This window comes from Odocoileus virginianus, chromosome 12 (genome assembly GCF_023699985.2).
Source record: "Odocoileus virginianus isolate 20LAN1187 ecotype Illinois chromosome 12, Ovbor_1.2, whole genome shotgun sequence".
NCBI classification, from domain to species: domain Eukaryota; kingdom Metazoa; phylum Chordata; class Mammalia; order Artiodactyla; family Cervidae; genus Odocoileus; species Odocoileus virginianus.
In genome coordinates this window covers 32,024,505-32,047,520 of record NC_069685.1, presented here as the reverse complement: position 1 = coordinate 32,047,520, position 23,016 = coordinate 32,024,505, and the positions used below count along the sequence as shown (strand labels likewise).

Genomic DNA, 23,016 nt, shown 5'->3' with positions numbered 1-23,016 from the left:
ACAGACCTGTAAAATAGCTCAGAATTTCTCGTGCCTCTCACATTCTTCAGTGTAATTATAAAGTATGTACAGAAGATACATGAACACACTGTATCAAGGATGGTATGGGTTTATTTCCAGTTAGATGCCAACATAATGGGCTTCCCTGGTGGCTCAGATGGTAAAGAATCCTCCAGCAATGCAGGAGACCCAGGTTCAATCCCTGTATCAGGAAGATCCCCTGGAGAAGGAAATGGCAACCCACTCCAGTATTCTTGCCTGGAGAATTCCATGGACAGAGGAGCCTGGCGGGCTACAGTCATGGGATCACAAAGAGTCAGACACAACTGAACAGTTAAGAATGCACAGACACCAGTGTAATAAAACAGAGTTTCTTGTTATCAAGGTAGCCTATCTAAAGTTTTGTGATTAGATCTCCAAAGAAAAAAATACAGCCCTTAACAGGAAATTCTTGGCACTTGCTCCAATTTTCTCCTTTTACAACATTATAGGGTCCTTTTATGTGTATATTTTATCATGTATAATAGAGAATACATTGACTAAGATTGCAAAATAGTGTCCATTGTATGATATTCCTTTGTGTCCAGCTGACTCATCTCCATAAAAAAAAAAATTTCTATTCATTTAGAGATATCTACTGGTCTCTTTCCAATGATAGATTTTTTGATGGTTAGAAAAAGTTGATGGTTAGTTTAAAATGATGAGGTAAAATATATGAATACAGTCATGAGATTTACTAAATACACATACTCAAATTCACTCAATTCTACATCTTTAGATTTTAAAAATTATAGACGAATAATCTATGCTTTAAAAACTCACCATTAGCTCCTTAAGTATAACAACTGCTGTGTTTCTGATAACAAACCAATCCCACCAAGTGATAATTTAATACATTAAAGTTTAGAAAATGTTAGATGTTATTTTTTCATTATCAATAAGTAGTTTCATCTATTCTCCTTTTTCATAACCCTTTCCATGTCTGTGGATTGCTTTCATAGCCTTTCTCATAGTTTTTAGTTTATCCCTTACAAACGGACATTTTTCAGTCTCTGGCTCTTTTCATTGCTGAACTTCTCACAAACCTTATTCTCTCATTAGAATTCTTGTAAAAGAGTTTGGGTAACAGTAGTTAAGAAAGAATGTTTAAGTGTCATAGACCATTAAGTAATGGACTTAATGATCAGAAGAGAGAAAAAAAAAAGAATGTTTTGGTTAAAGCCTTCCTAAACTGAATCATCTTTATTCTTCACTTTCTTCTGGATTAAGGGTACTATAATGAAAATGATTAGCCAATGTGGCTCTTACAAATATTGGTTATTTCTCTTTAAGTTATGCCATATATATAATTTTTTAATTGTTAAAAAATAATCACTGTATCTCACTACTACCTTTTAAATCGGTAAAATCAGGGATCTTTGGGACATTCAGGAAACAGTTCAAAGTGCATCTCACTGCTGGTAAGACAATAGGCCATATAATTTCTCAGATAAGGAGACAACTCCTTCAATTTCTAAATACCCCAGTGTGTGATGTCATTACCAAACATCAAAACCTACATGTATTAAAATTTAAAAATTGACTTACAGGTTATCTAAAATTACACATAGTTAATATGTGCCACTTGTAAATTCTAATCTTATCTTGGGAACTTGGGTTTTGCATTCCTTAACTAATGTGCTTAAGTTTGCAGTCTTAGTGTCTTATTATCCTAACCTTTTTTTTTTTTTAAATAAATGAAAAAGAAGTCTTTAGTTCCTCTTCATGTAAATAAAGACCTAAATAAGCATTTAGTTACACCTAGAGGCAGCTATAGAATTGTTCTGGGCACAAGAGGAAGGTCTAAGAAAGTAAAAACTGCTTGTCTTTACTGTGATTGACCACTACGTAACTCCTGTGCTCCCTAACTGTGGCAGTTTTAGCCCAACTGCATTCTGCCCTAAGTCATCTGGAAAGGGGAAGACAGATACTATATTATAAAGCATTCATGGGACTTAAGAAAGTTTAAATTGTAGTTACTATAGAGTGGTAGTTCTTAACCTGTATGGGGTTCCTTCTTTTATATGATGAAAGCTTGAACTGTCTCTCTACATATAAATTTTCATAGATCTCAGTATGTTCTTAGACCCATCTAGCTATCCAAGGACCCTCATTAAGAATCATTCTTATGTAGCCAATAAACACACAAAACTGGTGAAGTAATACTTGAAATAGCATCCAATTCATGTTACAAATAAGACAATGTTGATTTATAATTATGTGAGTTTCAAAGAATATAATATCAGCTTCTAAGCAAGTGGCTAATAAGCCATACAAGCATTAGTCTGTCAGAGGAAAGAGATCACCTTAAAATGTAAAAGTAAAAGGACTTCCCTGGTGGTCCAGTGGTTAAGATTCTGTACTTCCAATGCAGGGGGCTCAGGTTCAGTCCCTGTAGGGCAACTAAGATCCCACATGCTGCATGGCATGGTCAAAAATAAATAAATGATACTAACAACTATAAAAAAATTTTTTTTTAATGTAAAAGTTGAGTAGATATGTGAATATATACTGTTAGGTGTCCTAGAATATCTTATTTGATGGTGATATCATTTAATATAGATCCTTTTAAAAAATATTTATTAATTTACTTTGGCTGTGCTGGGTCTTAGCTGTACCAGGTGAGGTCTAGTTCCCTAACCAGGGATTGAACCCAGGTCCCCTGCATTAGCAGCACGGAGTCTTAGCCACTGGACCACCAGGGGAAGTCCCAGATCAAATCCATTTTTATTTATTTATATGCTACTGGGAAAGAAGAGCTTTCTTTTCTTTCAGGACAGTACTACTGTAAATGAGAATGACGTCTGGAAAAGAAGTGTGAATTATCTTGTCTTCTCACTCCTTGTCTGAGCTAATGGTGTATTTAACATCGGGTTTGCTCCCTGGACCCTAACTTCAAATGCCCCTTAGCTAGCTAACTATTGTCAAGGCATTTTTCTGTTTAACCCAGATAGTCATTATCATTATAGCATACTCTTTAAAATGACTCTGAGAATGGGAAAGGAGAAATGAGCTCATTTAAGTCAAGACTGGGTGTAGGGTGGGTGAAATGGCTGAAGGTGATCAAAAAGTAAAAAACTTCCACTTATGAAATAAGTTAGTCCTGGGGATGTTATATACAGCTTGGTGACTGTTAATGACACTGTATTGTGTATTTAAAAACTGCAAAAAAGAGCAGATCTTAAAAGTTCTCATCACAAGACAAAGAAATTTATAACTGTGGTGATTATTTCATATTATAGACACATAGTGAACCATTATGTTGTACTCGTAAAACTAATAAAATGTTTTATGTCAGTTAAATCTCACATAAAGAAAAAAGAGGGTGTAAAAAGTTCTGACTTCCAGGTATTCCATTCCATAGTCAGAGTCCAGAATCTCAAGGTAGACAAGATCCAAGGAAGAGTACCCGAGGCATTCCCAAAGTTCTGGAGTTTCAAAGGAGGCACTTTTCTGCATGGTGTTGGTGGGGCATGGTGTGGGAGTTGGCAGCGAAGACAGTTGACAAATGAAACACAGGGTCTATTAAAACTGACTGAATACCCCTGCTTACCTCCTCCCTCCCCCAGCCACTGCTTCCCAAGCTCCACAACCCTGGTCCGGAGGATCTGACCCTTCAGACAGGGGCTGGGGCTGGAGTGGGGGACAGGGGGGCTGGGGGGGGTTGGGGGGTGTGCTAGCTGAACTTTGTTTGCTCTCCCCTTTCTTGACTATCTCTTGTCATGCTCTTTGCCCGGGGCCAAGCACTCCCGTTCCTAAATGCTTTTTACCCAGTTAGGTACCTCTTCCAGGGCCTTAATAGCTTTACAGGTATAACTTGGTCATCAGCCCCCGCTCCTCCTGCCCCCCCAGGGGTTCACAGATACACACCTCAGATGACCCACTGTGCTCCAGACAATACTGCTTTTTTAGTACAGAGTGGACAGTTATTTTGGCTGCAGTTGTCACAGCAGGAGCTGTGTTTGTGTGTATTTAAAGCAAAACAAAATGTAAAAGCTACTCTCTCTCTCTGTTCAGAGATAGCTCAGCAGTAGCCCTTTTCGTAGACTCCCAGAGGTTAAGGGACATGCTAACTTGGTATGTTTCGAGAGTGCAGCAGGGCCAAGGCTGCCAGCCTTCATGGGCCTTCTCATCTAGTGAGGGAAATAGACATTTACTACTAGTAACTGTCGTGACAACTGTGAGATAGTGGCATGGTAGTACAGGTTGCTTCCAGAACACAAGACGGGTGATCTGAAGCAACCGGGTGTGGGAAGGGAGTGAAGTTGCCGCTGAGAGTGCCGCTCAGTGGAAACATTCACACTGAACCTTGAAGGAGTAGGTACATTAACCAGTACTTTCCACAGTCTTGCTCCCTGAAAGCAGGACTTTGTTTTCTTCACGACTCTGTTCTCCAGGGCCTGGAACCTTGTAGGTGGTCAATAAAGATTTCTTGAATGAATGGAGGGTTCCCAGCATCTGTTTACCTTCTCACCCCTCTCCTGCTTTACTTCGGGCTTCTTATGTTCTCTCTATAGCCATACCAGTTGGTGTGTTCTTTTCAAAACTAAAAATACTCCTTTTTAACTTGCTGGGTTCAATTAATGTTAGAAACATTTCAAATTCCCACAGCTGCAGATGGTTGCAGAAACAATAAGAATAAAAACCCTCAGTCTTTACCCCTGTGGGATGGTCAATTCATTTGTAAATTTTTCAAAAACAAAAACTATTATGGGTTTCTCCATGTAAGTAGTAACGATTGGATGTACATACACTCAGCTATATATTTCAGAGATCTCATAATAACTTTAAATCAGCAAAATTAAGCAACCAAGGAGTTTTTCCTCCTTCTCTGATATCATTAGACTTTGAACATGGCCTTACAGACCTTGTTTTCTTTTGATTCAGTACTCTGCATGGCACTGTAGATAGTTTTGACCTTAACAATTCCAGGTGGAGTCGCATCATAAAGCCTATTTTGCATACAATCCAAGGGAATGTATAATTCCTTAAATCTGAAAATTGCCCTCCAAAATTCTCACCTCTAGCATACCCAAGTAAAAGTTTATGTGTGAGGTGAATTGTGAAGAACTTTAAATCAATGTCACCAGCTTCCCTGGAATTCCCTTCCTGGACTGGTCCCGTTTTCAGCTCCAATCTGCGTTCTTGGCCGTTTGGGGCAACCCTGGCCGTTTGTGCCTGTGACAGTCAAGACTCCATCTGCTGCTCCGCGGCCAGGAGCCCGCTGCGTGCCCTTCAGTCACATCTTTCAGGCGCGGCCATTCAGCCACCTTTCACCACGTCTCAATGGGCCCGGGAGAATGGCCCTCGGCCTCGCAGTAGTACATAATCTCCCAGGTAGCCTCCTCCTTGAAGCACCTCCAGTGGCAGGCTATTCGCAAACAGCGGGACACCACTCTCTACTGGGTTCCTAATCCCTCAGACACACAGGGGAAGGAGGTCGCGGACTCTGAAAGTGAAAAGAAAAGCGAGGGGGCGGGGAGCCGAGCGCACACAATGCGCCCCCGCCTCCCGCGCCGCAGTCAGCGCCAGCTGCAGCCCAATTAAGCTCAACAGGTCACAGGTGTTCCACACAGACGACGCTTTTAACAAAACCACTTTCTTGAAAATACCTAAGACGTCGTTTTAAAGCACTGCAGCCCATTTCTTTTGGTGGATTCTTTAAAGCTATTTAGTACACTTGAAATACAAAGAAGATGAAAAGCACGTTTAGGCCTCACTGGAAGGCAAGCTTTCTTCGTTCCAAACAGCGGGAGCCGGGGAGAGAAGGGCGCGCTGCCTCAGCGTGGACTGGGCGGGTCCCGAGAAAGGGCTGGAGGGGCATCTCCGACAGCCCCGGCTCCCCGCAGTAGTCAACTCTGCACCGTGCAGTTCACCTACTCGGGCAAGAAACTGCTGCACGCCATCTCCTTGCACCCATCATCCTTGTCCCCAGGATGCAGGTGTAGTTTCCCTCTGAACTTTTAGAAAAGGAACCCTGACAGGCGCCGAGGTAAACGAATTCAGCGCTGCAGAGCCGCTTTTCTCATCATCTGAGGTCACCCTATAAATAAGCCGCTTCTTCCCCCACATTTAAAATCACTGACAGAGTTTCTCCACAGACCTGAGTACACACTCTAGGCCCACAGGAGGGGTGATGGGAAGCAAACAGAACTTGAGTTGGTTGTTTAGGCCACTTTCAGAAATGTGTTAGTCTACCACTTTGGAGGATACAGGTAATCTCTGAGAGGTAGTTGGGAGCTTAGTGGTGACAGTTCCCTTAGGATTTCAGCGTCCCTGTTGGAGGTGAGCAGCTCCAGGCCTACTCCACAGGCCTGCATGCAGCAGTGTCCCTTCTTCCTGACCTCACCTGCCCCTCAAGGCCAGTGTTCCTGTTGTCATTGTCATTCTTTTACAGTCAGTAGAAGAGAGGTGCACGTACTTCCCCAGCCTTACCTGGAATGGAGGAAACTGTGCTTGAAGTTGCTGTCGGGCTCCTATTTTTCATTGCCCCAGGAAGGCAGGTCGTGCTGCTGCGACACTGAAGAAAACAGGGGAGGGCTACAGCCCAGGACGAACAAGTACCCAAAATAAGTGCCCAGCATTTCAAGTTTTCCTTCCTGTTTATTAGTTTTTGGTAAACAGTTTTTGCCTTGACGGTCATTCTTAACAACATCAGTTAAAAAATGCTGCCGCCCGTTTAGAAACCATGTTGGTTTTAATTTTCGCAATATGTTTTACAAAGCTGAGCCACCTGTTTAAACTCTTCTTGTCTCATGGACTGGGGGAAAGAACCATAGGCTATGTGTAAGAGGTTTCATTTTTTTTTTCCCTCAGTGAAGTAAGACATTGTTCTTATTCTTTGTTGGCATTCAGAATTCTGCACAATTGCCTCTTTTGCCCTTTTGCATTTAAAAGTGAGGTAATTAGATTTCCCAAGGTTCAATGGTCAAGAGCCCTGTCATCCCGGGAAGTTGCTTCCCCACATCCCTCGCAAGAGGAGTTGTCTCACGTAATCCAGTTATTGCTGTATTGTTGCTCTAAAGGCACAGCTTTTTCAGAGGGCAAGCGTAGCAGGAAAATTCATACTCATATGGCCCTTTGCTAATATTGCTGAGTTTTTTTTTTCCCCTGCAGTTGAATACAATTACTATTTTCTTCATTGACTTTGTTTTGAAGATTTGTAAACATTTTCATAAAAAACTTTTCCTTTCCTACCTTTTAGGAGTTCATCTCAAATATGCCTAAATCTTTCATACAGAGATTTCCTATTTATTTTGCTATTTTTCAGATATCTGACAGATCTCTTATGACTGCTGAACAAATGGAAAGAGGATTTGTAACATGTTGGCACCAAATAAATGAGTGTCGTGGACACTGAAACACAACCTATCTTAATCACTCTGACAGTGAGATCTGAGGCTTTTTTGGTCTTGTTTATGCATTTACTCAAATAGAGACTATTGTCACCTTTCAGCAAATCACATATATATTTTAAAGTTTGGGTATTAATTTTTTAGTCAGAACTGAAAAGGAACACAGAACATACACTCTGAGCTTTACAGAGTCAGCCAAAACATTTTGCTTTTACAACATAATGGCAAAAACAATCTTATTGGTAATTGGCTAATAATTCATTTAAATGATGTAGTCTGCAGCCTATGGGGAAAGATGACAAGATGGCGAAGGGATTAGGGGAAAGCTTCCAAAATCCTCTTTGCCAAAGATGTTAAAGCATCTAAGTGCTAAGAGTGCTCTTTCTAAACAGGTTAGTTCAACATTCCAGACAGTCTGTGACTCAAATTCGTGTATTGGTCTATACTTCTCAGTGAGATTCTTCTGTGGCCCCATGGGAAGAATTCGTCTGAAGTCCCCCATCACTGAAACAGTCCAGACTCTGATTTTGAAAGTGAAACCAGCAGAATGATGAGCTCTGTGGTCCCCGTGTACACTGTAGAGATATACATACATGTACACACATTCATTCAGTTTCCTTAAAGCTTCAGAGACAGTAATAAGAAAGGTCCTAGTTTAAATTGAAGGCCCTTCTCAGCTTCTATAGGATTCATTCCCAAATAGAGAGGTGTATTCTTTATAGCGAATTTATCTGCAAAGACCTCACCTCTCCTAGCTCAATACAGAAAAGGAAATCCTTCAGTAATGAATTGATGCCAGGTTACTTTCACCAAGTGAGGCAATAAACATTGGCACAATTTGTTAAAACAAATCTTCCATTTCAGTTATCTAAACCAATATATATTACTGCATTGTTGGTAAATTTTGGGGAATCTTTCTCAATTAAAGTGCAGGTTTTTCCCCTGTTACAGCACAGGGAAAAATTTACTTTCCCTGTATAACAAATTTTGATACCTAAGAAAGCGTCCCACAAAATAACAGGCATACTTGTATTCTTGCTAAAATTTCTGATCTGTATCACTTCTAAGGAGAGAATTAGATTCAAAGTGATGCCCCAGACCAAAACATTTGCTTAAAATGAACATACATCAGTATTAACTAATTTTTCCTATAGAGTTTCTCATTCTAAAAACTTAAATATAACTGACAAAGTCTAGGTTATAATAGACTTAAGTAAAAATATTACAGAATATTGGCCAAATATTAGAAATACGTGTATAACATACAGTTTTGAAAACCTTGTTAGTTAAGGAAGTGCTCAATTCAGTTCAACAAATGCATGTGTATTAGGTAGAGGTTCAAGGCACAACTGTGTACTGTGGCTGCTGCCTTTTGACTCCATTAAAAAGACTGGCCCTACTCCCGTCTCTCTTGCTCAGTTCTTTCCCTTTTCTCTCTGTTCTGGAATTTGTCATTGCTGTTCACTCACTCAGTCATATCTAACTCTCTGCAACCCCGTGGACTGCAGCACACCAGGCTTCCCATCCTTCAACATCTCCCGGAGCTTGCTCGAACTCCTATCCATTGAGTCGGTGAAGCTGTTCAACCATCTCATCCTCTGTCATCCTGTTTTCTTCCTGCCTTCAGTCTTTTCTAGCATCAGGGTCTTTTCCAATGAGTTGGCTCTTGGAATCAGGTGGCCAAAGTACTGGGGCTTCATCATCAGTCTCTCCAATGAATATTTGGGATTGATTTCCTTTAGGATGGACTGGTTTGATCTCCTTGCAGTCCAAAGGGCTCTCAAGAGTCTTCTCCAACACCACAGTTCAAAAGCATCAATTCTTTCACGTTCAGCCTTCTTTATGGTCCAGCTCTCACATCCATACATGACTACTGGAAAAGCCATAGTTTTGACTAGATGTATCTTTGTTGGCAAAGTAATGTCTCTGCTTTTTAATATGCTGTCTAGGTTGGTCATAGCTTTTCTTCCAAGGAGCAAGCATCTTTTAATTTCATGGCTGCAGTCACCATCTGCAGTGATTTTGGAGCCCAAGAAAAGAAAGTCTGTCACTATTTCCATCGTTTCCCTGTTTGCCATGAAGTGATGGGACCAGATGCCATAATCTTCGTTTTTTGAATCGTGAGTTTTAAGTCAGTTTTTAAACTCTCTTCTTTCATCGTCATCAAGAGGGTCTTTAGTTGCTCTTAGCTGTTTACCATAAGGGTGGTGTTATCTACATATCTGAGGTTATTGATATTTCTCCCAGCAATCTTGATTCTAGCTTGTGCTTCATCCAGCCTAGCATTTTGCATGATGTACTCTGCATTAAAGTTAAATAATCAGGGTGACAATATACAGCCTTGATGTACTCTTTTCCCAGTTTATAACCAGTCCATTGTTCCATGTCCGGTTCTAACTGTTGCTTCTTGACCTGCATACAGATTTCTCAGGAGGCAGGTAAGGTGTTCTGGTATTCCCATCTCTTGAAGAATTTTCCAGTTTGTTTTGATCCACACAGTCAAAGACTTTAGTGTAGTCAGTGAAGCAGAAGTAGATGGTTTTCTGGAATTCACTAGCTTTTTCTATGATCCAACAGATGTTGGTAATTTGATCTATGGTTCCTCTGCCTTTTCTAAATCCAGCTTGTATATCTGGAATTTCTCAGTTCACAGACTCTTGAGGCCTAGCTTGGAGAATTTTGAGCATTACTTTACTAGCATGTGAGATGAGTGCAATTGTGTGGTAGTTTGGCATTCTTTGGCATTGCCCTTCTTTGGGATTGAAATGAAAACTGACCTTTCCCAGGCCTGTGGCCTCTGCTGAGTTTTCCAAACTTGCTGGCATATTGAGTGCAGCACTTTCACAGCATCATCTTTTGGGATTTGGAATAGTTCAACTGGAATTCCATCACCTCCACTAGTTTTGTTCATAGTGATGCCTCCTAAGGCCCACTTGACTTTGCATTCCAGGATGTCTGGTTCTAGGTGAGTGATGATGCCATCGTGGTTATCTGGGTCATGAAGATCTTTTTTGTATAGTTCTTGTATATATTCTTGCCACCTCTTCTTAATATCTTCTGCTTCTGTTAGGTCCATAGCTTTTCTGTCCTTTACTGTGCCCATCTTTGCATGAAATGTTTCCTTGGTATTTCTGATTTTCTTGACGAGATCTCTAGTCTTTCCCATTCTGTTGTTTTCCTCTATTTCTTTGCACTTATCGCTGAGGAAGGCCTTCTTATCTCTCCTTGCTGTTCTTTGGAACTCTACATTCAGATGGGTATTCTTTCCTTTTCTCTTTTTCCTTTCGCTTCTTTTCGCTATTTGTAAGGTCTCCTCAGACAACCAATTTGCATTTCTCTTTATGCATTTCTTTTTCTTGTGGACAGTTTTGATCACCACCTTCTGTACAATGTTAGAAACCTCCATCCATAGTTCTTTAGGCATTCTGTCTATCAGATCTAATCCCTTGAATCTATTTGTCACTTGAACTGTATAATTGTCACTTGAACTGTATAATCATAAGGGATTTGATTTAGGTCATACTTGAATGGCCTAGTGGTTTTCCATACTTTCTTCAAGTCTGGATTTTGCAATAAGGAGTTCATGATCTGAGCCAGAGTCAGTTCCCTGTCTTGTTTTTGCTGACTTTATAGAGCATCTCCATCTTTGGCTACCAAGAGTGTGAAAGTGAAAGTCACTCAGTCATGTCCGACTCTTTGCAACCCCATGGACTGTATAGTCCATGGAATTCTCCAGGCCAGAATACTGGAGTGGGTAGCCTTTCCCTTCTCCAGGGGATATTCCCAACCCTGGGATCGAACCCAGGTCTCCCGCATTGCGAGCAAATTCTTTACCAGCTGAGCCACAAGGGAAGCCCAAGAATACTAGAGTGGGTAGCCTATCCCTTCTCTAGGGTATCTTCCCAACCCAGGGATCGAACCAGGGTTTCCTGCATTGCAGGCAGATTCTTTACCAACTGAGCTATGAGGGAAGCCCATACAAAGAGTGTAATCAGTCTGATTTCATTATTGGCTGTCTGGTGATGTCCATGTGTAGAATCGTCTCTTGTGTTGTTGGAAAAGGGTGTTTGGTATGACCAGTGCGTTCTCTTGGCAAAACTCTGTTAGCCTTTGCCCTTCTTCTGGAATAGCGGAGAGCAAAGGGAAAAAACAAATGTAAGATAGGCAAGAGTCATGTTGTGCCTAGACTGGATTGTTTGTTATGGGTTAGCACTTCCTAGAGTGCACGCAGATCAGCAGTAACCCTACAGATAGCCATTTGTAGGCGTTTTGCCAAAAGCTGAGGACAGATGGAGAGTTCTGGGGGAAACATCAGGTTAAAGAAAATTAAGGAGACCATCATGGCTAGGCTTCCCTAAAGTTAATACATCATTTACATTCTACTGTGCATTGTGGGAAACAATATATATACTATTACTCTTATTTGATCATGAAATACTTCTTCCTCTGAAAAAACACTAATATCTCAAGGGGAATGCTGGCATGGGCCATGAAAACAAGCAGAAAGCTGCACATCTCTTGGGAAACATGGAAGCTTGAAACGCATGACTAAGTAAGTGACCCAGAGCAAATGGAACCCAGTCATCATGAAATGCACCTCCTAAGAATACTTGCATTTTCAGGCCTTTTTATTGGAATTAGGAGAGAAGAACCAATAGTCTGATTACTGCTTTTCCTTCTGGGATGTCTACTAAAAAGCCCTCTTCTGAGGAAAAAAGTATAAACAAAGGCACTTTTAGGGGTTATGCTCTTGTCAACTGCCAGTGCATCAGCGGCTTTTGAATTGGGTTTAGAGATGACTATCATTGACTACCATTCACTGTCATTATGGCCCACAGGACTTCTGAAAACTATCATTATTTTTAGTGACATTTTAATGATAGAATTACTCTTTTCCCCTCCATTTTTGGATACTGAAGCTGCTGCTGCTAAGTCACTTTAGTCGTGTCCAACTCTGTGTGACCCTATAGATGACAGCCCACCAGGCTCTTCTGTCCCTGGGATTCTCCAGGCAAGAATACTGGAGTGGGTTGCCATTTCCTTCTCCAATGCATGCATGCATGCTAAGTCGCTTCAGTCGTGTCCAACTCTGTGCGACCTTATGGACAGCAGCCCACCAGGCTCCTCTGTCCATGGGATTCTCTAGGCAAGAATACTGGAGTGGGTTGCCATTTCCTTCTCCAGATCCATGTAATTCCTGGTCTCTTTCTCCCCACCTTGCTCACTTTATTTCTTCCACTCAGCATTTCCTTTCTTGTCCTATGTCTATATCTAAATTCTGTCCTTCCCACTCCAGTTTATGAACCAGTACTTTCTTCCTTCTTTCTGCACCAAAGCACTTTCCTTTTGCTTGCCACCAGTACCTCCTAACACCATGTTTTCTGTGTCTCTGGATCCTCCATGGCCTCACCTACTTGTTGCATAGTAGCTGTACAGTGAGTGTTGGTTGATGAGTGACTGGTTAATTATGAGTGGAGCTTGTTTCCTCTTTGTTACTTGTTGCATGTTGCTAAGCACATACGATAGGAAAACAGAAGTGGCAGAAAGGATTGCCTAGTTGGCTGGTTCTTCAGGACATCCCTTGTAAATAAAAAGCAACAGGATAAGGTTTCTTGAAGCAAGTGTAGAATTCAGGCAAGCCCTCAACCATCTTTGAATCATGAACAGCTGGGCCCCTTCTACACAGCGGAGAACAGCTTCCTATGAGGTGCTTGAGCACCAGTATTCAGCTGCTGTTTCCCTTGTCGTCATCTCCCAGAGATTCTAAAGGGCATCTTGGTCGAAACCAAACATTTCTTAGTGCTTTAGTCAAAATTCTGTTCAAGTTTTCTGTATCTCACAATTCTATAGAAATTGTTAATCAAGGGTCAGGCCAGTACTAAATATAGTAGACCAATTACTATGAAATGTTAGCACATACCAGAGGCCCCAAGTCACTAAGCATCCAGCTTTCAAATGGCAGTCAGTGCTCTGACCACCACCTGTGTCCCCTCTGTCACTGCCATGGAAGCTGAAGGCAAAAAGCAATCTATTAGAGGAAAATCTGTAGATGCGGATATGAAGAAAGGGCAAGAGGAATTGCTCAAGGGAACCAATCCCAAGGACAGCCTTTAAGGCCTCAATGACTCACTTCCCACTCCCTGTATTTACGTACCTTGCCGTGTTAGGCTACTCGAGATTCCAGTTAGTAGAGGAGTATAATCATTTCTTCTCCCTATTTGATTACTGTGTCTTGAGAGAAGAAGCCATACTAGACTGTGGGTTCATTTTCTCAAATGTGCCAGTGCTATTAGCCACCTGCCATCTGGCCACATGAGCTGAATTCTAGGAATTTTGAGAGGTTCCAGGCAGCCTTGCACCTCCCCTTCTTTCCTCACCCCAACCTCCCTACCCCCCCCCCCCCCACCCACCACCACACCATTTGCTGGTTTCAGACTTTGTACACCTACCTCTACTATGAGATCACTGCATGTATGAAACCTCGGAGCACTGGTCTCATAGCAGTTAATTCGTAAAGTCATTCGTAATTGTCTAGCACACATAGTAGGTACTCAGTAGATGTTTGTAGCCATTCATGCTGGGTCCAGTGTTCTCCGAGGTATGAGGTAAAGTGTGTAAGACAAGGCGTTGGCCATGGGGTGGTAACCTCTCTACTCCACTTAGCCTGAGGAGGGAGCCACACAAAGGAAGCATTTTCTGTTCTGAGAGAAGGAGCTGGAATTGCACCAGCGAGTGGTTAATCCCTTCCTCTCTGCCTCTCCCAGTGATTTGGCTTCCAGCTTTTCAGCCTTGCAGCCATTGCTTCAGATTCCTATACACATGAGAGAAGTGCTGCTCAGATGGAGAGGCTAGGAGGACGCCAGGCTCTCCCCACTCAGTCCCGCTCCCTCCTCATAGAGGTCGCCAGGCTCCCTTTGGAACACAGTGGAACCAGTTTACCATGTGGGCATTTTATGTGCTTTCACTGTGCTTATTAAATATCACATCCCATTTTCAAAATAGCCCTTTTTGCACCAGCATGTGTGATGAGGTTTTTTTCACTAATCCCTAGAAGTTTTGTTTCTTCCTTCAACAAGTCGGTAGCCATTCTTTTGGGAAAAGCATTAACATGCATAACCACTATAGTCAACTTCAGTGCTCATTAATGAAGCCCAGAACTAACAGTTACATTGTGGTAATTTGACAAAGCCATCTAAATCTATGCATGTTTTTTGAAAGCTCCCTAAACATGCTGCTAAATCCCCTAAAAAGCTACTAAACTGCTTTGGCAGCCATTAGCCCAGCATAAGCAGAGGAGCTCTTTTCAGTAAGTGAACAAACAGAGAAAATATGCTGAATGGCTGGACAAATGTGTTTCAGCTGGCCCTTTCATTTACCGATATAAGGGTGCAGTCAATATCAATCACTGTTTTCCCTGTTGCCCTGAAAATCACAATATCTCTTTTCATCCACCAAGCTCTTTTCACCACAGTAATGTGTCTTTAGAATGACACTGGCATCAGCCCGCTTCCGCTGTCTAAAGTCCAGAGAGCTTAAAACACATTTCAGGATTCAAGACTGGAACCTTCCTCCCTTCCGTTTTCCTACCGCCCACTCTCTCCTCCCTCCGCCAGCATCCCCTCCACTCCCCCCCCCACCCCAGATTCTTTTCAATTCTCCCAGCTTTCCTCGCTGAGTAAACAGAATTCACCTCTCTGTTTTAATGCAGCTCTCCAAAGTAAACGGAGACAACTCTATCTGATATTCCTAAGATTTAAGGACTCATTAAGGAGATGCACATAAAGAAATGCTTTTACATGTCAGTAATAGATCAAAGGTGGAAAGGAATGTGGAAATTCTATGCTATGACAAGGTGTGCTGATGTGTGGGACCTCGCTCTCCATCTGTCTCCTTCCTCGGCCCTGCCCTTATCACTGGTCTCCTCCCACCTCCCCCACCGCACGCACACTCGCCCTTTGTCTTCCTGTGTTAGAGGTCCATGTTGAAGTGTATGTGTTCAGTCTTGTCCGACTCTCTGCGACCCCATGGACTGTAGCCCACCAGGCTCCTCTGACCATGGAATTTTCCAGGCAAGAATAGTGGAGTGGGTTACCATTTCCTTCTCCAGGGCATCTTCCCAAACCAGGAATCGAACCCACGTCTCCTGCATTGCAGGCAAATTCTTTACCACTGAGTCACCTGAGAAGAGGTCTGTGCCTGTACCTTTTCCATTGTAAGCTCCTAAGCACCAATGCCATAACATAACATCTATTTGCCTCCTGGATCTCAGTAGTCAATATATTGTTTTGAAGTGAAAGTGATTACTTCTTATCCTTTTGAAAACTCAAATGGAATGACTCTCAAAGATCAATGTGGATAAGTTTGTAGTTGTAGAGGTTAACCATAGATGAATATCTGAATTGTGAACATTTCTAAAAAACAGTATGATTGTTTTTTTTGGTATATTCCTTTTTATCCTATTTTTGTTTCTGTTTGTTTTGTGTCAGATCATAGCTGTCTGTAGAGAGGCAGCCCTGCTGGCTCTGGAAGAAGACATTGCAGCCAACTGCATTATGAAAAGACACTTTACTCAAGCCCTGAGCACCGTGACACCCAGACTTCCTGAATCATTGAGACGTTTCTATGAAGATTATCAAGAGAAGAGCGGGCTGCATACACTCTGAGAGAATATGCACATTCATTATGCTAAAAATCCTTCGTAGAGAAAGATTGTTTCAAAATAGTGTCAAAATAGCCTTTAATAAGTGAAATGTCTGAAATATGTTGACCAGATTGAGGGGCTTTCATTCTTACAGACATTTTAAGTCATATGGTTGCAATGAAAATATCCATGAAAATCTCTGGACAAGAGTTAAAATTAGTTTTATCTAGAAATGTGTGCTGAGTTTTAAAAATCAAACTGTTGTATTTTCATTATTGACCTGGTTTATTCCTCCCATGGTGCTTTCCTTTCTTCAGAATCCATTTCAGTGCTTTTCCAAAAAACAAAACTGTGGGCATCAGTTTTATACATGAACGTAGAAAATACATGTAGTTGAAAGCACAGTTTAAAAGATTCACAAATCTTTAATTTTGAAGGCCAGCCCATGAAATGGCTAAATGCTCCAGCCAGGCTTATGTGACCTTGTTTCCCATTCCATATTTATTCTCATAATTCATACATACATTTTTGGCATTAGCCTTCTTAACCTGTACTCGTGGCAATGAAACAAAGAATTGAGAGTTATTTCATACACTATAATGCCCTTTGAAAGTTTAAAAAATTGAAAATATAAGCTCAGTCCAGGTCTAGAGAAGTACTTGTGTTTTTTGTGTTTGTTTTTTTTTTTTCATGAAAATACTATAAATAAACTATATGAGGTGTTCATGTTTTAACTTGTACACATTTCCAGGTTACCAATAAACTTCAATTCAAAGAAAAATCAATTTGTACTGTTAATCATTTTGTTTTACATTACATTCTAAATATCTGTGTTTATGCTCCAAATTATTTATTCTTGAGATTTCTTGACACTTTAATACTCCATAAATATCCTTGAAAGAGCTGTTGGAAATTGATTGCTTGAGTTCCAGTTCAGAAGCTGGTGATGGTAAAGAATGGCACTTAAACCCAGTCACTGTAGGTCTTTGAAAATTCCCAGAAAGACCATTCAGGTGAGAAATACCTGATGATGAAAATAGCAGAGCTATACAGTTTTGTGGTGGTGGATATTCTGAAGTCGTGTCTCAACTGTTTCATCCTTTGACTCTCAAAAGTAGATTTTATAAGAGTTTTTTTGTTAGACTACATCGGTTTACTAGTACATAAAATCGCCCAAGGGATGAAGAATTTAGAAATGTGCCATCAAATAAATAGTGGCATGTTGGTACTTAAGTTGAGATTTAATTAAAATTAATTAATAGTAAAAATGTAGAGGACTTCCCTGGTGGTCCAATGGCTAAAACTCTATGCTCCCAAGGCAGGGGACCCAGGTTCTATCCCTGGTGAGGGAATTAGATCCTACATGCCACAACTAAGACCCAGCACAGCCAAATAAATAAGTTTTTTTTTTTAAGAGAAAGAAAGCAATTTTTAAAATTTAGTTCATCAGACCTCTTAGCCACATTTCAAGTGTTCAAAGGCCATATGTGACATGTGTCTGCCATATTGGACAGACTAGATTGTAGAACATTTCCATTGCTCAGAAAGATCTGTTGGACTCTGCTGATTAGAAAATGAGGCTTACACATTGAAATAAATATAACCTCGAAGTTCCTTTCGTGCTTCCCGCTATACCTTTAGTTATTAAGAGACTGTAACTTCTTCAAGTGCTAGGATACAAGAAAATGGGAGAAAAACTTATTCCCAAAGGCCTAACCTGTTGCCGATAAACTGCAAACAAGAACAGGAAGCTTGAACCAACACTGAGGCGCTCAGACTGGGAGCTGGGTGCTGGGGGCGGGAGGAAGACAACTGCTACAAGGAGTTTAGATGTTTATGGCCGCTCAGACCCTTTAGCCCATATGACATTGAAGTTGCGACTGGGCCTCATACATAATGTTCAGATCTTTAGAGACCAACACCTTGAGTGTAAGAACAGACGACATCCTCCCACAAGCCAGGGAGACCACAGAGAACTTCTCTTGACTTGGTCTGTGCCTTGAATTAAAAAGCTAAAATCCTGCTTGTTGTAGTTTAGTCGTTAAATTGTGTCCAACTCTGCAAGCCTCTGGACTGCAGCCCACCAGACTCTTCTGTCCATAGGAAGAATAAGAATACTTTCCAGATAAGAGTAAGAATACTGAAGTGGGTTGCCATTTCCTTCTCCAGGGGATCTATCTTCCCAACCCAGGGACTGAACCTGTGTCTCCTGCATTGGCAGGCAGATTTTTTACCACTGAGCCACCAGGGAAACCCCAAAACCCTGCTTGCAGAGTTTATAATCCCAAAGGGCCCGTGGGGCCGCCACACTCTGCTGGTGGAGTATAAATTGGTACAGCCACTTCAAAAAGCTACTAGCATAACTAGTAGTGTTGAAAACCCTATAATCCCAATGGTTCTCCCAAGTGTATAACTCAGAGCAAGTTACTCAACAAGGTAATGAATGCGAAAATCATATTACCATTAATTGTGAGTAGTAAGAAACTGGAAGCAATCTTACTATCCATCAGTAAGAAGGAATTTCTATGAAATACTCATACAATGCAGTACCTATGGCAGTAAAATAAAATAGCTATATGTAAAATAGTAATCTCAAAAAGAATGTTTCGGAAGGATACTTAATATTTAAAGTTTTAAGGCATGCAAGATAATATGTTGTTTAAGGGGACATGTAGTAGAACACTACATGAATGGAAACCAAACACTAAGTATTGGAGAAGAACTTCCCCAGAGGAGAAAAGTTGGAATGTTTCATATCTTAAACTGAGTGATGGGAATACAGATACTGATTGTAGTACAATCTGTAATTTTTGTATACCTAAATATTTTATGATTTTTAAAAGATGACCTTAAATTGACATGTTTTGATGCAAGAGCAAAATGCACCTATAGTCATGTTCTGCATTCTAACTAACATCATAATCATAAATTCACCCCATTCCATGGACTTCCAATGCAACCCACCACATTTCTGGAAAATCAGGAGTACCAGGCATGATGGAATAAAATGCAGACAAATAAATAAGGATCAGGTTTTTAGGACCCAGGAAACAAGTGGAAAGAATTTGGTTTTTTTCCTATTGTTTTTTTTTTAATTTCTAGTTTTATTGAGATACTACATACAGCACTGTATAAGTTTAAGGTATATAGGCAGCATAATGATTTGACTTACATCATGTAATGATGACCACAATCAGTTTAGTAAACCTCCATCTTCTCAAACTGATCCAAAATTAAAGAAATATAAAAACTATTTTTTCCTTGTGAAGTTGAAAGAAATTTGTTGGTTAAAGTTAGTATTTAGATGCTACACGTCTTGCAGTGGGTGGGAGAAATTAAATCTCAGAGTCAGTCCATGGCACTGTGATCATACAAAGAGGTAGAATTTAAGGATTTTAAGAGATTTTAGATACTACATCTTTAGTCGATTCCAAACCAAAAAAAAAATTTTTAATATCTTTAGGTAGCTAACAATTGCCATTGAAAAGGCAATGATAATCCTTTACTTGAAGTTTGTGCCTTTTCCAGAGCAGTAACAGTAGAGGTCTGAGTCGCAAAAAAGAGCAGGTCAGGTGTCACTGGTGAGAGTTTACCTAGCTTATCTGTATAACAATTTGACTTCTCATTCCAGAGTCTCATGTTTATGGATTTAAAATGGTGTATGCTCCTATTATTTTGGATTGTTTGTGATTGAATATACAATACAATTCATGGCAAATTTAAGTTCAGCAAGGAAAGAAAATGCCCAGCTTCCTATCTAAGCGTAACTCGGTTTTTGGACATCTATTTGGTCAAAAGTATTTCACTGGTTCAGATTCCTTCCGGGATTTGGAGATATTCATATTGACACTTTTTGCAACATTCCAAGGGACTTCAGTTTGTATAGTGAAACTAATATTTCCTTCTAATAACAAAACTCAGAAGAATGGCTTTTAAGTTCTTTGCAAGCAAGAAAATTTATTTGTAAGTTTAATACCAACCACCCTAACCTAGCTTGAAAAGTATTCAGGTCTGTGCTATTTCTAATGCATAAAACAGATTCTAAAAATAATATATAAACTTTCCATTTTGGAAAAATAATTATTGAATTTTATAGAAAAATAAACCTGAGTATCTGTTTCATTTGTCTTAAGCAGGAGAAGGCTATAGAAAAGGTGTTCAAAAGGTAGAATAAAATAATGTTCCTGGCCTGTTGTTACTTCAGTCCTTGAATGTGAGGTTGTTAGAGTCTTGGTTCATTTTGTAGTGTTTTCCTGAGTCCTTCCTTTAAAGATGAGCACCCACCAGAGCCCTTTTTGAAATTATATGTACATTGATTTAACAATAGTTTCTAAATATGGTCCATGTAGAAATTCTAGTTCTCCAAATTGCTTTGCTTTCCATTTTCATTATGCCAGTTGTGTGTATGGATAGACTTTAACTTCTATGTCAGATATACCCCCATAACTTGTATCTTTGGAGAACAGAATTCACTAGCAGATTTAAGCAGAAAGAGATAAGTTACAAGATTTTTAATAGTCTACAAAATCATTGCAAAACATGTAGATTCTTCTTTCAAGGCTTGGCTCAGTGGTAAAGAATCAGCCTGCCAGGGCAGGAGACGTGGGTTCACTCTGTGATCTGGGAAGATGCCCCATGCCGCAGTGCGCACAGTATTGAGCCTGTGCTCTAGAACCCATGTTCCACGAGAGGAGAAGCCGCTGCAGTGAGAAGCCTGCACACCACAGCTAGGGAGCAGCTTCTGCTCACCACAGCTAGGGAAAAGCCCACGCAGCAGCGAAGACCCAGCACAGCCAAACATAAGTAAATTAATACAATTATATATTTGTAAAGAAACATGGTAATAAACATTTCTGGGACGTGTTTAACGTGTCACACAACACACAACAAAACCTAAGGAAATGAAAAAGAAAAATTGAGCTCGTCTATAATGAAATTAGAGAACAGATAAATCATGTGTTAAATATTTCGATTGCTATCTGTCAGATACAACACAATTTGGACCGATATGAAAATGTGCTCTATATCCACCATGTAATAAAACTAAAAATAAGATGAAATACAGAAACAATAATAACAAAAACAATTACTTAGAAGTTCAAAATTCATTTAGAAATAATTATTTGATCAAGTCAAAATCAAAATATTGGAATATCTGGAAAATAATGAAAATACTATTTATGGTTGATGACTCAAAAACTTTTATTGCACAGATGGTTATATGGTCAAAAATTTCATTTAGATCTTCAATCGGATCATTGTTAGGCTATCTAAAGTGATTCAAAGCATAAAGAAAAAGAAATCCCAATACTTGCTGTGATAGCATACTGCCAAATCCCCCTTCACTAGCTATATATCAAAGTCTTTAAAAGAAGTACCTTTTAAAAATGATTACTCAAGATCAAATAGTAATTTAGCATATTAACAGATCAGAGTAGAAAACAATACTCAGTTTTATGAGATTCATTCATTTCTTTTTTTTTTTTAAGTAAAGATAACATTAACACGCTAAAAATGTAATCCTAAAACAATGGCCACTAACATAATTAAATAGCAGAAACTAGATCAGTTGTTCATCTTTATTGCTTAAGTGCTAGCCAATGAAGGCATACTTGGATATAGAGTAAAAACCCCAAGATAATTCACTGAGAGATGATTATGTAACTAATATGGCTTCAGATTTCACTGACTGTTAACAACAAAATAAGGTCACATTTTCTTTTATACCCAAATTATGTCTTCATCCTCCCATACCCAAAAGTCCATCTACTCATTCTGCCTCTTCAAATACTCTCTGGGACTCTCCTATTCATATATTTCAATATTTGTTAAGTACATAATGGCAGAAGCTTAACACCAGCTCCTCACTGTCCACTCACCCCCCCCCAACCCTACCCACATTGTCCCCTATGAGTCACTTCCCACCCCTGGGCCCCTGCTGCTGGCTTCCAATGAGCTCCCCGGGTCACCGCTGCTCTTTCCTATCTCTTCTCCCTAGTTTAGACAGTGACCTTACCTCGACTTCCCCCAGTGCATAGGCTAACACTAGGCTGTGTTGTTTTTTTTTTAAGTAATGATAAAAAAACAAAACATTTTAGTTTCATGTTGGATATCAGGTCTCCTATATACGTGTCTTCCTCTGTGGCATATGGTCTCTTTCTTCTACCCTGTTGAAAGATCAACTGGGGCTTCCTTAGTTGTTCAGACAGTAAAGAATGTGCCTGCAAAGCAGGAGACCCAGATTCCATCCCTGGGTCAGGAAGATCCCCTGGAGAGGGGCATGGCAACCCACTCCAGTATTCTTGGACAGAGGAGGCTGGTGGGCTACAGTCCATGGGGTCGCTAAAGAGCTGGCACTCAAGCAGCAGTTCTTGAGTGACCTTTAAGGAAGCTTCGTCAATAGAGGAATAAATACAGGTTAATGGTGGTTACACTATGTTACATACTTAATGTGGTTTTTTCCCAAAGAAGTTTTAATTCATTGTGTCCATTAAGATCTTTTCATCCAACCCCAAATCCAGCCTTCTAAACTTGGCTTTGTGGTGCTGAACTGTTCCTTGGCAAACCACAATACTTCTTTGCCACCTGATGCTGTAGCTTTGCCAGTAGGAGGCGCTAGAGGAAGACTGCGAGGCTAGGATAGAAGATGGGACTTGTTGCTTTCTGTTTCCTGTGGGTACCCTGTGTCTGCCCTGCCTGTTTCCAGAACATTACCTGATTACAGTTGTTGTTGTTGTTTTTAACCCCAACTGTGGCGGTTCCTTCCCACAACAGTGGAGTCCAACATCTGCAAATACAGCCTCGTTGGCCCTCCCTTCCCGAGGAGATGCTGGCACTGGGAGAATGTTTTGTGGGAGTATAGAATCTAAGGATATTAGACCAAGGAGGTTTCATGTAGCACTGGATTGAGCTCAGGGTATGATATAGGTTCATTTAGCACAGATTCTGGATTAAATATGTTAGGTTTGTTTAGCTGCAAGA

General features: G+C 40.4%; 1 protein-coding gene across 4 annotated transcripts in view; it reads left to right on the top strand.

Moving 5' to 3' along the window:
* Nucleotides 1-16,807, top strand: part of AFG2A (AFG2 AAA ATPase homolog A) — a 325,935-nt gene extending 309,128 nt beyond the window's left edge. For 2 of the 4 annotated variants that reach the window (XM_070474870.1, XM_070474873.1), the window contains exon 16: nt 15,881-16,807. In XM_070474870.1, coding sequence (XP_070330971.1) covers nt 15,881-16,057 — 177 coding nt within the window. In that variant the 3' untranslated portion in view covers nt 16,058-16,807. Of the gene's footprint in view, nt 1-9,343; nt 13,789-15,880 lie in introns of those variants that run through there. The other 2 variants (XM_070474872.1, XM_070474871.1) reach the window with 2 other exon arrangements.
* The last annotated feature ends 6,209 nt before the right edge of the window (nt 16,808-23,016 follow it).